At 45.0% G+C, this 18,112-nt stretch overlaps 1 protein-coding gene across 9 annotated transcripts in view; it reads left to right on the top strand.

Annotated features, from left to right (window-relative positions):
• STEAP3 (STEAP3 metalloreductase) overlaps positions 1 to 18,112 on the top strand; it is a 66,950-nt gene that overhangs the window by 27,362 nt on the left and 21,476 nt on the right. For 5 of the 9 annotated variants that reach the window (XM_075117765.1, XM_075117761.1, XM_075117762.1 and 2 more), the window contains one exon: positions 3,911 to 4,131. The exons of 1 other annotated variant lie outside the window; for it this stretch is intronic. In XM_075117765.1, coding sequence (XP_074973866.1) covers positions 3,911 to 4,131 — 221 coding nt within the window. Of the gene's footprint in view, positions 1 to 3,910; positions 8,102 to 14,661; positions 15,206 to 18,112 lie in introns of those variants that run through there. 3 more of the 9 variants (XM_048869127.2, XM_048869132.2, XM_048869126.2) reach the window with 3 other exon arrangements.

Below are 18,112 nucleotides of genomic sequence, written 5' to 3'. Positions count from 1 at the left end.
GGGCAGGGTGTCTTTGCCTATTAACTTCTAGCCCTGCAGACCCCCCCTGGAATCTGAACGTCAGTCTGACCTGGCTTCTTTCTGGCTCATGCATCACCAGAAATCAAGACTCAGGAGTTCTTTAACCATTCTGTTGATGATGAGAGAGCCAGAATGGAATCCAGCTCACTTCCCCATTGCTCTATTGACTCTGCAATGCTAATAGGAGTAAAAGCAGTAGACTTATCAGGAAGCAAAAGATCACTCTGAACACTTCAGCGTACAGACAAGTCTAAACAAGCCACATGGGACAGATGTTAGCCATGGTCATTGATGCCTCGTTACTGGAATGCTCCCAGATACTATGTATACGAGGGTGGTATAAGAACCTCTCTACAATAGAAGACACGTGGGAAGCAGACTAATTGAGTAAGGAGGTACTATTTTAACATAGCATTTTTTAGAGTACTTCAACATATGCTGTTTTAATGGAATCCCACATGGGCAGTAAACCCATACGGTAACAGCATAAAAAATTGTATTGCTAATCAAATAGTTTCTTAGCTAGAAACTGAACTGAGGAAGACAGCAAGAATTACATGACTTCAAGATCCAATATCGTATCAGGGCTAGAAATGCTGGCAAATTAGTACACATGTTTTCAGGATGCTTGGCAGCTTCTTCATCCTATTAGGCCAGTAACCTGTGAGACTTTCAACCTTGTGCATTCATTTTACAGCCTCTAGGGATATGTCTGCACAGCAGAACAAAACAAAACATACATGGCAGCAAGTCTCAGAGCTGGGGTCAAATGACTCAGCCTCACAGGTCTTGCACTGTGGGGCTAAAAACAGTCATGTAGACATTAGGGCTCAGGCTAGAGCCTGGGTTCCGAGACACTCTCCGTTTCAGAGCCCAGGCTCCAGCCTGATCCGAAATGTCTACACTGCTCTTTTTAGCCCTGCAAGCCCAGGACAGTTGACTCTGGCGCTAAGACTCACTGTGGCAGGTCTTTTGTTACTGTGTAGTTGTACCCTAGAATGTATTGGGGGCAGGGATAGCTCAGTGGTTTGAGCATTGGCCTGCTAAACCCAGGGTTGTGAGTTCAATCCTTGAGGGGGCCATTTAGGGATCTGGGGCAAAAACTGGCAATTGAAAGCAGGGGGTTGGACTAAGGTTCCCTTCCAACCTTCTCAGTGGAAGCATGTGGGACTCACCCCTGCATCACCTCCTGCTGGTGTCCTGGGAATTAGCTCTACTTCCAGCCTTGGAGCACCCGCTGCAGGCCAGTGTCCCGCTTAGGACAGGCCCCCGTGTCCCTTGTATGCTGGTGTGCTGCCCCCGGCAGTAACCCCTCACTTGCACGGTCTCCCCACCTCACCTCAGTCTTTGGCTACTGCCCAGTCACTATCTAGCCCCCATTCAATGGGGCTGACTGCAGTATATAAGCCACTCATCACAGGCAAGGGTGGTTTGGACCTGCTGCCTCTGCCTACCCGCAGGCTGCCCCCAGCAACCCAGTACCTAACTGGCCTTTGACTAGGCCGCAGCCTCGGGGGGGGGGGGGGGGTGGTTTCCAGGCCAGAGCTCCCTTGGCCTTCCCCCAGCCCTGCTCCACTCTAGGCACTTAGTTAGGCTCCCCAACAGCCAGGCCCTTCTCTCTCTACATGCACAGAGAGTCTGTTTGGTCTCCTGGCTCATAGCATCTTGTAGCAGCATCTTGTGGGGCCAGCTGGGCCTGATTGGGGCATGGCCCCAGCTGTTGCTGCCTTCCCCAATCAGCCCAGGCTTCTTGTCCCCAGCCACAGCCCTCTCAGGGCTGTTCTAAGCCCCTCAGGACAGGAGCGGGTGTCTACTCTACTACACTCAGGTTATGTGCGTGTTTTAGCCACTAGGCAGTGCTGATCCCACATATTGACACTTTAGTCAGTAGAGGGCAGTAGCACACAACATACAAACATTGTAGGAGGTAGAGGGCTCAATACATCTCCCATTACAGTCAAAGTCTCCCATTGATTGCTGTGGGAGTTGGATTGGGCGCCAACATCATATTATTATATAACTGCTCATTTGTATAACTAATGAATTAGCCCACTGTTGCACTCTAAGGAACTTCCATGATTCTGGACTGAGTTACAGCCTTATCTAGGGATTCCTTGCTTATTAGTGTTTTGTTTCAGGTCACAAGGTTAACATCATTTAAAGGTAGGCTTTTTTTTTCATTTAATACTAACTGATCCACTGTGATGCTTTGTTTCCTTTTGTCCTAACTTTTGTTTCTGGTTCACTTCTACCAACAGTTGTTTAAAAAGAAACTGAAGGGGGAAAAAATAATTAAGTTCAGCCTCAAGTGCCATAACTTATGTGAAAACCCTTTTGGATTAACTCTCCAAAAGAACACTTTGCCTAATGCAGAACGTTATTGCTTCACTTTGTACATTTTTTTTCCTCCCCATTTTAAATCTTTTCTCTGAAAGATTAGTCACAAGCTGGTACTTCCTGCCACTTTTCACCCAGGGATTTTTGCTGCCGGTGAGAACTAACAGCAAATAAATGATGTATGAGCCATGATGAGTCGATTGCTGCTGTTAGGAGCACTGTATCTTTCAACTGCAATCAGGGCACATTCCGGCTAGTTATCATTCTTAATTTTCCAAATAAGATGAACCTCTCCTGATCTAGTTGGGGGAGGGGAGGCTTGTTATCTCTTAGTCTTAGGAATTTAATGAGACTTTGAGTAGGAAGAAAGGATGGGTTTGGTATGAAGGATGCTCTAGGGGATAAGGTGCTGCTCTGGTATTCAGCAAACACATGTTTGAGTCCTAACTCTGACACTGACTTCCTGTAGAACCATGGATAAGTTCCCCATCTCTAACGTGGGGATAATATTTCCCTAAATCATAAGGGTGTTGTAAGGATGAAATCCAGTAATGACTCTTAGGTGCTCAGAATGATGCAGGTCATTTAAGTAGCTAGCTAAGTACCACTTATAAGGAAGTAGATTCCATAGAGCTTCTTTCTTCTCCACCTCCCAATCCTTTTAAATGCCCAATAAATTACACTGAGGGACAGATACAGTTGGTCTGTTTTGTCATTACTAACAAGGTTACTTTTGAGAAATCTGGTAAAACTGTAGACTAACAATCACAAACCAGGAGGAAACATTTTAGAAGCAGCAATTTCCCAGCTGATTTTTGTTTTCCAAATAAGATGATTTGATCTTTACTCCACCCCACCATTCCTGCGGCTCCCTCCCCACCCCCACCCCCAATCACCTGACTTAGCTTCTGGAAGGCAATGTTTCTTGGCCATGACTAACAAGAAGCATTGATCAAGATTTTGGGGGACTACAGTTAAACGCCTAAGTCCATATTTAGGCTCCTAAATAAGTGGCCCTGTAGCAGCTGCTGGCTGTGCAGGCCTCTTTAAAATGAGCCATTTAATACATGCTTTCACCATAGCATACACTTGGGATTTGCCCCAGTTGCAGCTATCAGTGGGACCTGCACAAACCCAGAGTGGAGACAGAGAAACCACTCTAGGCTATCATTTACACCAGCTTGTTTCTGTTTCAATTGTTCACTCAACCTCTGTACGCCAGTTTCCCCATCACTAACTTGAGCATAGCACGTATTCAGAGGTGGTGAGAGTTCGTTAATGGTTATACTGCGCGTCGAAGATGCTTGTCTTGTCTAGAGCTCAGTCCTGCTCACAGCAATGCCAATGGCTAAACCCCCATTGACTTCAGTGGGAACGGATTTCTGACTTCAGTGGGAACGGATTTCGAATCCTTAGCTATTACGCCCTGCAGACAGGGAATATCTTACTTTAGCAAAGTGCCATGAAAGTGTTCAGGGCTTTATTTGCACTAAGTATTACTACTGTGAGAAGTGTGGCACCTCAGTAAATAGCGTGTTTCTTTTCCTTGTAGTCCACCGTTGGATTTATTGCCCTAGTAGTCAGCACCCTACACACCCTCACCTTTGGATGGACAAGGGCCTTTGATGAAAACCAATACAAATTCTATCTGCCGCCAAGTTACACACTCACACTACTGGTGCCATGTACTGTGATCTTAGCGAAAATATTCTTTCGTTTGCCCTGTATCCACGGAAGACTGCGGCGCATTCGGAACGGCTGGGAAAAGGGAAGGTACGTGAAATTCACACTGCCCAGTGCAACTGGTGAATATTCAAGCGGAGAAAGTTCCAGTAATGTGTAGCAAAGCCTCTCTTATGATGGAGAATTTCAAAGCACTATGAAGATTTCTCGAGGTTTTTCATAATTGTGTATGTTTGGTATAATTGCCTTGTGGGTTGATATTCATAGTTGGTGACTTTAGAAAATCAGTTACCGTGAAACTAGTTTATGCAGTAGTATTTAAAATATATTGCTGATTCGCTAGCATGATTATTGCCTTAAAAAATCATCATGATGTTTGAGAGAGCAGCTGTAAATATATGTAGAAAATGAATGGAATTCTGTAGGTTGTATTGGTCTATTGAGACAGTAGCTGGTGGTACTCTGTACTGACACTTCTCTATTGGGGCCCCAGCTGCTCTCTTTTTTAAATATCCAGGGAGACCATTTGAATCCCCTATGATTATAAAGAAATCCTTCTGCATGAGACCTGATGGACCATCTGAATCTGCTGCTAAACCAAAACAATGTTTCTGAGCAGTGTGAGCGGTCCTTGGTGTTCTTCCACATGGGAAGTTGACTCTGAAGCTGAATGAGGATAGTATAAATCTCAGCATAAACTACTTAACTCCTGCCACCACAGCAGAAACATCCAGTTATTGGAGAACTGTGGGATGTGCTTCCAAACCTGATCCCTGGACCCAACAAATTGGATGGCACATCTCAGTATTCACTACTTTCTCAAATGTGGACAGTGTATTTTTTGGTCTTGTAGATGTGGGCGATGCATGTGCATATTTGTACAGTTGGAAGAGTTGATTTATTTCCAAAGGTTATAATAGATTTTGAAGACAGCACCGTGCCTGAAGTGCATTTACACCTTAGCGTAATCTGCAGTGGTCATTGCCACCACATGTTCTCAGTGATATGAAACCAAAGTTTAGTGCATCCCCTAATGGAAGGAGTGTAACGATAACCTCCAAAAGGACTCGCAGCTTCATGATATTGACTCTGGGCACTGGGAAAACGACAGCTGCCAGCTGAATTAGCAGTGAATAATGGGGCGACGCTGTTTGAAACTACTCTTATTAAACTCAAACCACCTACATCTACAACAGCTACTGTATCAGGTGTATTTGTTTCACCACCAGCAATGACACATCTGCCCTCTCTGTGACAGATCCAGTACATCCAAAAAACGCGGCTTTACAGCTATGAACATTCTCACAAAGGCTAAAACTCATCTGTCTCTGACCAAGTCTCAGTCATGGAATGGACACCAATGCAGCTACTCATTATGGGCCTGATTCTCCAGTGCCTTTCACCTTCAACAGTCATTTACTCAGCTACAAAGTGAGTGTCATACACTAGCATCATATGCAGTTACGTGCCGCCATGCGTATCATCTCCGGCACCCTGTGTCCGACTCCACTCCCCTGGCTTCCAGTTCTGAGCAATATTGCTCCTCCTCCTATCAGACGAGAGGTTGCCACTGGCAGGTTACTGGAGAAAGTATGCGCCAACTCAAGCCTGCCACTGCATAATGACCTTTTCAAACCACCAGTTACACATTTGCCATCACGTCGCCCATTATGGTCTCATCCGCCACGTCAGGATGTTAGGGCGGAAACATTCTGGCGAGAGGAATGGATATCTATTATAATCCCCAACCAGCCCCTCGTCGCCAACCCCACAATTTGCCCACCTAGTTTTGACCTGCCCCATTGCCAATGGTCCCTGTTGAACAGGTGTCAGATGAGGCAAGGTCTCTGTGCAGCCAACCAGTACCACTGGGGCCTTTGTGACAGCCCTTTGTGCAGCTGTGGCACAACACAGACGATGCCGCACATTGTCGAGGAACGCCTGCTGACTAGGGTCAGCGGTGGCCTAGAAGAACTGCATCCCGCCACTGAAGATGCCATCGCTTGGCTAGACGACTACGCACACGCTAAATAAAAATACTAGCATCATTGGCAGAACTTCTCACTTCCTTGGCACAGGGGTGAACGATGCCCACACTCTGTGCAAGGCAGGGGAGAATCAGACCCCATATTTGTTTTTATCACAACGATTGTTCAGACTGTCCACAGTCTAAATTAATACACCATTCTTGATTGAAAACACACCAATGTCGTAGATGCTTCACAACACATGCAAATCCACAGTCTTTGCCCCGTAGAGATTCCAACTTGTTTGTCTACGACGACTGCCATGCTTTACAACAGATCCTTTAAAAAGGAGAGTCCAGAGGAAATAGAAGAATGTCTCAAGAACGTAAGATGTTAAGATCTGGTTGTAATAACCTGGTTTCCTACAACGAAGTAAAGTACAAAAGTTGCTGCTGGACAGTGCCTTGAAGATATGACAGGAGTCAATACTTGAATCACCAGAGAATTTTAAAAGTTGCTGCTGATCAGAACTTGCTGTTCAGCCTTAAACTGCTGAGGAGAATAAGACTTACAAGCTGCTATTAATAGTCCCCCGATGATATTCAGGTATTTCTGCTGTTGTATAAGAGTCACCCTGGAATCTCAAAACACCACGTCTTCCTACTAAATTAAAGAAAATCAAGACGAGTCAGTGTGCTGGATTTCATAATCACATGATAATTCCTTCAATAAGAAGTGAGTTACTGTGTGTCCCTGTTGTGCCTTTCAGGGCAGGGAGAATTATCGAGAACCCCTCCATGCCCAAATCATTATCTGCTAATGTCACTCGCAAAGCAGATAGATTTGACAGTAATATGTGCATCTGAATGGCAAATTACAGCTTCTGCGAGAGGTCTGAGCCAAAATCACCTCTGGTGTAATTCCATCCACTTCAATTTAACTCCTGGAAGCGAATTTGAATTCAGTCCACTTACTCATTCCAGCCTCCTGCTGTATTTCATCATCAGGCAAAGCCAACATAAAATCACTAGTTTTCACATTTTCTGGCTAAGGTAAAGAATCCTGATTCTGATGCTTATTCTCACATCTGTGCTTCCTCTCACTCCCCTGCAGCAGGCAACCTGGTAGACTGCTACACTGTTGGCAAAAAAGAGGAGGGGGACAGAAAGTTGCATGAGCCTTAGGCTTTGTCTTCAGTGTTTGTGTAAAAAAAAAAAAAAGTTTTTTTTAATATTAAGATAACTTTTGCACTGAGACATAGGGTTTGGCATCAACAGGATCACTCACAGAGCAAGAAGTGGTAGGGCTGAACCTGTAGAATCAGGGGTGGTGAATAGGTGGGCCAAATCCGGACCACCAGTCACTTTTGATTGAACCCCAAAATATTTTTATTTACTTATTATCATTATTCTTGTTTTTTTTTTATTATTTTCTTTGGTGTCTGGATCTTGCCTATACCCTGACCAAGAAATTTGGACCTTGACAAAAAATAATTGACTACCCCGGGACCAATTTCTCTACCTACAGAACTTAAGTCCTAACTTGTGCAACTTTCAGAATGACTCTACCCTTTGGGGTCTATATCCTAAATCCCTGATACTAAAATTTTGAATAATTTATTCTGACTTTGTAGAAATAATAATTTTTAAAAAGTGTTAAGAAAACTTTGAAAATGCTCTTTGCCTTTTTAACTTCTTTCCCCACTGCATTATTTGATGTAGCTAGGGGGTTGAGGAATGTTAGCATAAACATTTCCTTGTTACTGATATTACTTTTGTACTCCGTGTTTGTATATTTGTTGCAAAATTTATAGCTGAAATGGCAAACTGTTTGTATTTTTATTTTCTGTTTTCCTTATTTTGTACCTTTGGGGTATAAGAACCAATTGTAAAGCTGTGAGAACAGGGCCAGTTTTAATCCTCTTTCATCATTGGCCTCTCAGTCTTAGAATTATAGCTCTATAAAGATAGAATGAATGTGCCTGTATAATGGCATCAGTACTCACTCATTCTTGTGTGCTGTCTCTTTTTCTATAGACAATACAATGTTAATCTAAAGTATCTTTCTGTTAAATAAAGCTATCAATAAAGCGACGTGATTGTCCAGGATTTAAATGTGAGAAACAAAACCCAATAACGTAAGCAGCTGGTGTTTGCTATTGTGATGGGAAAAGATATTACCTAGAAGGACCAATGCTCTGATAGACTTGTCAGTTCTATGTCATATCAGTGTAAGAGGGAATATTCCACACATTTGCATTCATTGTCGCTGTAATAGATATTTAATTATGTAGGCCTTTGTGGGTGCTGATCATGGATATAATACAAGCTGTTGCAGCTCATGAATAGCAGAGCTTAATTCAGTAAGCAAAAAGTTGCCTTAATATAGAGCTAAAGAAGAAGGGGACAATGGATGAGTTTAGTGAGAGTGGAAAGATGCAATCTTTAACACTGTCTCTTTGGCCTCAGTTCCTTTAGGCACTACCTCAAGGAAGTGGGATAACAGATCCACCACTTCTAGATCTGCAGTGTAGCATTTTAATGAGCTAATTTGTAAATTGATTTTAATGAGTTAATTTAAATTCCTGTGCTAAAGTTTAGCCTCTGCAGGTACAGCTCTCTAATGCCTTCCTTATTATACAGGGCTTTTAGCAATGTTTTTGGTCTCCTGCTCTTCAGGGATTTACTGACAAAGTGATTTATCAAACTATGGTTAAATCTTAAGTGGGATGCAATTGCTTGAAAACTGCTAGAAGGTGTATTTCATAAAATTTCTCCAAGTCACCAAGAAGGCTCGCACGGGTATATTAGCTGTTACATCTGAAGGTTTTGTCACTGTTTGTGTATTCTCTATCTCAATATTTCATGCATCAAGTTAGTGGAATCTGTAGATTGTGCCTTAGCTTTGAAACAATGGATTTGTTACACTAGGGATGTTTGGTTCAATTTATTGTTTAGTGAGTGACAGTTTTGCAGAACTCCTATACAGAGTAGTTTCCCACTACCAAGAACTTATGTGAAACTCAGAGCCAGATAATTTAAATTAAACATGTGATGTACAGTATGTGGGTACAATATAACCTTATTTGCTGTTCTTGTTCATGGAGCAAATGAATCACTTTTCATAGATGTAGGGCTGGAAAGGATCATTATGACAATCTAAGTTGACCTGTGTAGTATTGGCCATGTAATTTGATGATTCCTGCAACAAACCCAATGACTTGTAATTGACCTAGAGCATCTCTCTCAGACAGATGTCCACTTTTGATTTAAGGACAGCAAGTGATGGAGGATCTACCACACCCAGCTAGTCCACTGGTTAGTTACCCTCACGGTTAAAAATATTTGCCTTTGCCCCTGATTTGAGTTTATCTAGCTTCAACTTCCAGCCAAAATCAGCTGTTATCCCTCTTTCTCCTGGATTAAAGAGTCGTCTACGATCAAATATTTGCTCTTAAAGAGATGTCTCATTCAGCACCCTAGAGGGAGTAGTAGGAAAGCAGATGCTAGAAGAGAGCCAAATTTGCTTTCTGCTAAGCCGAATTCCCACTGAAAAAATAGAAAAAGAAAATGAGAGGCTCAGCTAATGACTTATAGGGGGCCTTCCTCTCTACACCACTTGTTTAACTCTATGTGAAGTCATTGACTAAAGACTATTAATCTGATTTAGTTCATGCCAGCTAGATGGTGGTTGAGCCTGAGGCTTAACTGCACACCAATGTGGGAATAGCCCAATACTTGACATTTTAATGTTAAGGCCATTGATGCAAAGGGGCTTCCTGATCTGGCCTCTTAAGCAACACATGTGGAGTATAGAACAGAATATAGAATATACATGTCTGGGGCATGTTTTCCCAGTCCACTGGCACCCTCATACCTATAGACCCCATAGGTGCAGATAACAACGCTGGCAGAATTAGACCCAAGTGTGATGTAAAACAAGAGCCTACCAGCAGCTCTCAGATGATAGGGAAAGTTTCAGCTGTGCAGCACTACATGCCACAGCTGGCAAAATGGGAGGCCTTGACAAATGCAGAGGTGAGTCTAAGTTTATATACTCTGCACCTTCTTCTGGTCTCTTCAGTGTATCCACAACCAACTCAGACTTGCACCCAATTTACACTCCTACCCCCACCCCTCTGAATTTGGTCCCTACATTATAAAGGAATTGGTTTCTGTAAATCAGGACTTACCATAAGATTTAACCCACCAGTGGATCATGAAGGGATGCCTGCTGGGCCGCACCCCGTGGATCGCTGGTGGGGTGAAGCAAAATAATGTGGGTTCTAGGGTGCAACAGAGGGTGTAGGAAGGTATGAAAAGTTCCACTTTTCCTGCTGTCCCTCCTCTGCTCTATCCCTAACCCAATCTCACATCTGCTCCTCAGTCTTCTCCTTCCTTCCCAGCTCCTGGGATAGCTCTGTTTCATGCGACAACAGGGCCAGGCCCACAACACTTCTGAAGTAAGTCTGCTGCTAGGAGAATAGAGAACCACCCCCCCATCCCGTCTTCCTCACCTCCCCATTGGCACCACCAGTAACCCACCCATCACATTCCCCTACTACCTCATTTTTACATTGGGGGTGATTGATATAAAATGAAATTTGACCATTTATTATTCATCACTAATGGGAACTAAATGGCTTGTGGATTACTGTACTGATTCTCTGGGGGCCTAGGACAGTTTTTTGCTCATGCACAAAAAAGGTTGAAAATCCCTGGAGTAATTTCCACAGTATGAGGCCAGAAGAGAGGAGTAAAGCAAGAGAAACAAAACTGGAAGATTTAAGGAAAAAACATCAGACAGGCCAGCCCGCACCCACACTTCAACTTTACTTTCTTTCATCTCCTCTGTACCCAGCCTTGCACTGGTAAATTAATGCATGTAGATAGAGGGGAGTCTGACTGTAAGGAAGTCCATTACATCCCCTTACACACCACTTGTTGCCCATTATCTGGGCACAATCTATGTGAACTTCAGCCATCATAGCTGAGTGAATCAATTCACAACACTGCAGCCTGCCACCTCTGTGCACTGGAATTCACATCCCACCTGAGTTGATCAAAGCTCAGATGTTGTGGCCTGGAGGCCCCAATGCAAGATTCCCTTTTTCTCGCTGCACGGGGGACGGGGTGGGGGGGACTAACGGGAGGGCAGGGTGGAGGGCATTAAGTATTGCTGAAGATTTAGTGATGGATTTTGCATGTATGTTTGTGTTTGCTCTGGGTGCTTCACCTTGAAGTTAAGACAGGCTTATTTTAAAGCTAGATAAATACACCTCAGCAACCTAAAACTGGTATACTCCAGACAACACACCAAATGAATGATATGGGGAGGTTAACATCCAAGCTGTGCAAAGATTTAGACATGCTGGAACTGGCTATGCAAAGAATGCTCTTAATCTAACAGGAGGAATTTAAGATTTGACATCAGCATTTTGACTTCAATATAAAATGCAACACTGTCTGCAAGGAAAGCATCAGCGCTCGGCCCCAGAGAACTAGCACAGGCTATGCAAGTTAAACTAGTTCACAAAGAACTGTTCTTCACAAATGCTAAATATTTCCTTGCTCATATGGGCTTTGATATACTGAAGAACAGGCTGTGCTGACACCTGCTGGCTTTCTCTTCAGACAAAGATACTTCATGCAAGTAGCTCTTGGGCTTTGCTATAGTTCTCCCCACCCATTGCACACAACTCTATGGTGAAACTACACTTCTGTTTAAATCAAGAAGTGGACAGGGTTATGGTATGTGCAATTTTCTAAGAACCTGTTTCAGAAGGATCCTTTGACACTCTCCTCATTCAGATCACGGCTGGGACATAGCTTCTGTTTCGGGAAGGGCACGCATCCCTTAATGGGTGCAAAAAAGAATTGTGTACCACTGGAGTAAGTCTTTGCTGTCCCATCTGTACAGCAAATGCTGCATCCATGAAAACCTGCTGCAGTTAAGATGTGGGCAGTAGGCAGAGGGGGTGAGGGGGCAAGAAGGGAAGAGAAGAAAAGCACAAGGAAGGGATGAATACATTTAGCGAGAAAAGGGAAGGCTTGACAAGTTAACCTATCTAAGATAGAAAACAACCAGTCCATTGCCACTAAGAACAGCAAAAAGAAGTCTCACCTTTCCTGAGCCTAGTAAAGCCTAGAAGTCTCACCTTTCCATGAGCCTAGTAAAGAGGGACAGCAAAAAGAAGTCTCACCTTTCCTGTCCCTCTTTACTAGGCTCATTCATAATTGCCAAGTCTATGTGCTGAAGTCCAGCAAAAGGAAATAATGAGGAAAAGATCTGGTTTCAAAGAAGAGCAGAACCCTTCCTGAAACACTGCCAGACAATATACAAAGAGAGACAAGGGCAAGGTAATATCTTTTTGGACCAACTTCTGTTGGTGAGAGACACACGCTTTTAATCCACACCGAGCTCTTCTTCAGGTCTGGGAAACGTAGGCGATGTCTACACTACCGCTTATGTCGTATAACTTATGTCATGCAGGGGTGTGAATAAAACACACCCCACCACCACTTGTTGGGGGTGGATTAATTATGTTGATGGAAGAGCTTTCTCCCATCATCGGTGTAGAGCAGCTAGACTAGAGATCTTACCGCGGTGCAGCTGCATTGGATAGCTATGCCACTGCAAGCTCTCTAGGGTAGATACCGAGTGTCACAGCGAAATACAAGGTGGAACAGATTGTTTAGCATAAGTCGTTAACACATACTGTAAAAAGAAAAGGAAGACTTGTGGCACCTTAGAGACTAACACATTTATTTGAGCATAAGCTTTTGTGAGCTACAGCTCACTGCATCGGATGTAGCTCACGAAAGCTTATGCTCAAATAAATGTGTTAATCTCTAAGGTGCCACAAGTCCTCCTTGTCTTTTTGCGGATACAGACTAACACAGCTGCTACCCTGAAACCTGTCATTATGCAAGGCATATTGTAAGAGACCATTCAAGGTGAAGTGGCCTATTAACGCCTCCAGTCCTAGGGAGGAAAGGGGGAGCAACAGCTGGGGATGGGGGCAGCTAGTGGGTTACAGATTGTTGTTATAAGCCATAAAGCCAGTGTAGGCAGACACACAACTTTTGAATTTGTATGTAACTTAAGGGCTGGTCTACACTGCCAAGGTTTTTCGTCAAAAGGCAGCAGAGGTGTATGACACTCCTCAGTTGCAGCGCTGTAAAAAAAAAAAAAAAAAAACACCTTGACAAGAGTCATAAGGCTTTTTGCACCAAGGTTTTATCGCCATCGTGCCAGTGTAGACACCAGGCCTGATTTTAGCGCTGTTATTGGCCACCGGAAAGTGTCCCACAATGCCCATGCTGACCACTCTAGTCAGCAGTTTCAACTCTGCTGCCCTGCTGCCGGGTGAACAACCTTCTGTCCCTCCCCCTTTAAAGCCCCAGGAATTTTGAGATTCCCCTTCCTGTTTGCTCGGCGCACATCCTCCGTGGTGACCATGGCGGCTCCACACAGCAAACGATTTCCCGCTTGGACCACTGCGGAGCTACTGGATCTGATGAGTGTTTGGGGCGAGGAGGCTGTCCAGTCCCAGCAGCGCGCCAGCCGTAAGCATTTCTATATCTACGGCCAGACTGCGTGCAGCTTGCACAAAAAGGGCTATGATCAGGACATGCTGCAGTGCAGTGCAAAGGTGAAGGAGCTGAGGCACGCGTACCACAAGGCAAGGGAGGCAAACCGTCGCTCCAGTTCTGTGCCCCAGACCTGTCGTTTTTATAAGGAGTTGGACGCTATCCTAAATGGCAACTCAACCTCCACCGTCAAGCACACCGTGGATACTGCGACAGGTCTGAAGCCAGTGGAAAGTGGACCTAGCCCAGAGGAGGAAGTCATTGATGAAGAGGTGGAGGCTGAAGAAGATGTGGAGCCCACCGCAGGGCCGCCCAGTGGTGCATCCAGTCAGGAGTTTTCTCCACTCCGGCGGTGTCTCAGCAGTCACTCTGTGGTGAGCCAGGAGAGGAGACCCCTGATAAGTGGTTTAGCTTTGTGAAGTTCTGAAGTGGGTTGAGGGCAGAGAAATGTAGAAGACTGGCTGTGTTTCTGTGTGCTGGGCATTTCCACACGCAGCTAGGCAGTATGGCAGAACAGGGAGTTGATGCACTCCGAGATTTCATGAGAATCCTCCAGAGAGAAACTTTCCTGGAGGTACTCAGCAATCCTCTGCCGGAGGTTCCTTGGCAGAGCTGCTTTGTTCCTTCTCCCATTGAGAGACACTTTCCCATGCCACTCTGCAATTACCTGGGCAGGGACCAAAGCTGCACACAGGCAAGCAGCGTAGGGACGGGGGCAGAAGCTGCATGCATGTAGCAGATGCACCTTTGCTTCCTTGCTTACCCTCAGGAGTGAGATATTTTCCATAGTGACCCCGCCTGTGGAAAACGGTGGGGAAGTTTAGAGTGTTGACCCCCATAAGTGCCTGGGGACCCTTTCACATTGCTTTTCTGCAATGAACAATGCCCCTGCCCCTGGGTTCACTCACCATGCTTGGGCTGTTCTCCTGCATGTGTGCTTGCCTAGGGTCACCGAGAAAGTGATAGGTATGTTACCAGCTGTGTATTTTAATGCAGTGTTTCAATGCTCTCTGTGTAGTTGACAATAGTGCTTCTGTTTATTGTTAATTATGCCTCTCTAGACATGACCTTGTGAACCCCCTCCAACAGCAGGAGAGCATCTGTGCCAGATAAGAAAATGTCCAAGACAGAGCAAGAAAGATATATTCCGGGAGGTGCTGCTGCAGTCAAAGGCAGAAAAGTTTGAAAGCAAGAAGTAGAGGGAAAGCAACAAGTGGGAAAGGAAAGAAAATGATGCGTACAATAGGGACGCCACAGAGAGTCTGATAAAAGTTTTGGACCATCAAACTGACATGTTCCAGTCTCTCATAATGGTCCAGACTGAGCAGATGCGTGCTTGCCCTCCCCTTCAACACATTCAGAATTCCCCCTGCACATTCCTTTCTGCTTTCTGACACTTTGTGCTTTCCTCTAAACTCCACACACACACACACACACCCCATAGACAGCATTTCAAACGAAAGCTGGACTTATGCTCAGCTCTGAAAGTCAACCCCCCTTCCCTCCACCAAGTATCTTCTCCCCCGAGGAATCTGTGTGTGTCTATGTATCTGTGTGTAGTGTTGGGTTGTGATTTATTTCACAATAAAAGCAAAGTTCTTTGAATTATAAGCACTCTTTATATGTTTCCATGCAAGTTATGGTAGCAGATGGCACCTGCAAATCAACAGGCATGTCTGTCAGTTCCTTAATTGAATCCTAGGCCTTAACAATCACTACTGCTTCCTAGCATATCAAATTTAATTAACCATTGCAGTCCCAATCATAGCAACAAACATTACTGGTTTTTATCTTCAAAGTGTTGCCTCAAGGCATCCCTGATTCTTATTGCCCCACGTTCCACCCCTCTAATAGCCCTGGTATCGGGATGCTCAAAATCAGCAGCCAGGCATTCTGCCTTCACAGTCCACTCCGAGTAAATTTTTCACCCTTCCCTTCACAAATATTATGCCGTGTGCAACATGCGGCTATAACCGTGGGAATATTCTCCTCACTAAGGTCTAACCTGCCATACAGGCACTGCCAGCACACCTTTAATCGGCCAAACACACATTCAACGGTCATTCTGCACCTAACTCAGCCTGTTGTTGAACCACACCTTACTGCTATCTGGGTTTTCCATGTACGGCTTCATGAGCCATGGCATTAAGGGGTACACTGGGTCTCCCAGGATCACTGGGCATTTCGACTTCCCCTGTGGTGATCTGGTCTGGAAAGAAAATCCCTGCTTGCAGCTTTCTGTACAGGCCAGTGTTCCTAAAGATACAGGTATCATGCACCTTTCCAGATCACCCCATGTTGATTTCGGGGAAGGGGTTAGAATGAGGGCAGGGAAGAGGTGGGGCAGGGGCGGGCCTCATGGAAGGGGTGGAGTGGGGGCGGGGCTGGGGCAGCGGGTGTGGGGGGGTCAGTGATGCAGCCCTCAGGCCAGTGTACTAGTCCTCATATGGCCCTCGTGGTCATTTGAGTTTGAGACCCCTGCACTAAGCCCTGGATGGGGGAGGCAGCATCGTTTTTGTTATTGAGTCTCCCAAAAAACCCTACAAATATACATTACAATGATTTGGATGTGAACCTGTGCATATTTAATTGTTTTTCCTAAAGTTAATTAAGTATTTTAGGGGGAAAGTGTCAGTGCGGCCACCAGTGAGAGTTGGTGGCCGCACTGTGAGGCCACCAAAAAATTTTTTGCAAGAACCCCTTGTCACCCCTCTGCAGTTCGGGAAACCCATTTCTGCAAACCCATCCAGAATTTCATGCACATTGCCAAGAGTCATGGTCTTTCACAGTAGGATGTGACTAATGGCCTTGCACACTTGCGTTAACACAGCCCCAACAGTCGACTTCCGCACTCCAAAATGGTTCATGACCAACTGGTAGCAGGCTGGAGTCACCAGCTTCCACACTGCAATCGCCACGCACTTCTCCACTGAGAGGGCAGCTCTCATTCAGGAGTCCTTACGTCACAGTGCTGGGGAGAGCTCACCACACAGTTCCAGGAAGGTGACTTTCTGCATCTGAAAATTCTGAAGCTACTGGTCATGATCCCAGACCTGCATAACAATGCAATCCCACAACTCTGTGCTAGTTTCCAGAGCCCAAAAGCGACATTCCACTGTGATCAGCTGTTCCGTGAATGCCAGAAGCAATCTAATGTTGCTGCTTTCCATGTCGGACACGTCAGGCAACTGTGACTACCATTGCCTTCATAACTTCAAGAATAACTCCACTGCTATTCGTGATGTGCTAGTGAGAGCTAGCAGAGCAGTGGAGATCAGCGCAGGATCCATTCCTGCAGATAGATGTGGCAGGGCAAGGAGAAAACAAGAGACGTTGAAAAATTTTGCAAACTGAAGACGGGAGCACATGGAATGCTGGGACGGAAAGCAGTGCATCACGGGGCACTGAGCCTGGACCCATGATGCGCCATGATCCCCTGTGCCTTCCCACAAGACCTAGCAGCAGAAGAGGGAGAGCAGGACTGTGGGATAGCTACCCACAGTGCACTGCTCTCATTGCTGATGCAAGTGCCGCAAGTGTGAACACGCTATGCTGCCAATGGAAGACAATGTGAACACACAACAGCAATGTTCTTTAAGCGCTTTATCATCAGCGACCTAACTCCCTGTGAAAAAACTCTGCCCATTTTTTTCTGTCCCGTGTAGACATAGCCTAAGTGTTTCCAGCGATCCTGCTGCCACTAACTTCAAAGAGAGCCCATTATTTTCTTACTGATGTGACCAAGCATGGACAAGTACAGCATGTCCTCTAATCACATTCCCACCCTGTTGGCTTCAAGGATCCCTCTTCCTCAAGGCCTGAAGTCAGTTTCTCTACTACTGGGCAAGGAGGACAGGAATCCACAGCTGTTCTAGACCAGTGACAGGTGCTACATGCTAAAGGTTACCTGCAAATATTTTTTCAAATGAACTAATTGGAAGGTAGTGTGCTGAATGCCCTCAAAACCAAAAGAGGAGCATTTGTCCTTCTCCATTCAATACTTGCAGATCTCTTCTAGAACAAAATAACTTTCAGAGGGTAAATCGGTTCCCCTAATTAACACTGACACTGTACAACATACCTCTTAGACTCCTCCTTGAAGATCTGGGAAGGTGTCTTAGCCAATGACTATTGGGAGCATTTAACATACCCATTATAAATATCCATGCCAGCAATTTTTTCTTAACAAATAGAAAAGCAGCATGAATGTCAGGAGGTAACAGAATTGTCTCTGGAAAATTCAGATGCCTGCACAATCAAGGTTTGCAAAAGGTATTTTAAGCGAACAAAGTGACAGTTTTAATGTGTAAAAATTAGGACAGTTGAAGACTGGTTTTGTATCCAGCTGACTAGATATAACTGAGAATTTATTCAGCCAGGCACCATTGCTCCTGCTGGCAATTCCTTCCCATTCAAACTTCCTCTTTGGTCCCACTGCAAACATCTTCCCACGTCAACATCTAACTAAGCCTCCACTCCCTGATGCCACTTTTCCCCAGCTCTGGCCTCTCC

Source organism: Caretta caretta, chromosome 11 (assembly GCF_965140235.1).
Source record: "Caretta caretta isolate rCarCar2 chromosome 11, rCarCar1.hap1, whole genome shotgun sequence".
Taxonomy (NCBI): Eukaryota; Metazoa; Chordata; order Testudines; family Cheloniidae; genus Caretta; species Caretta caretta.
Note: the sequence above shows the minus strand (reverse complement) of the source record. Positions and strands in the feature narration are given on the sequence as shown.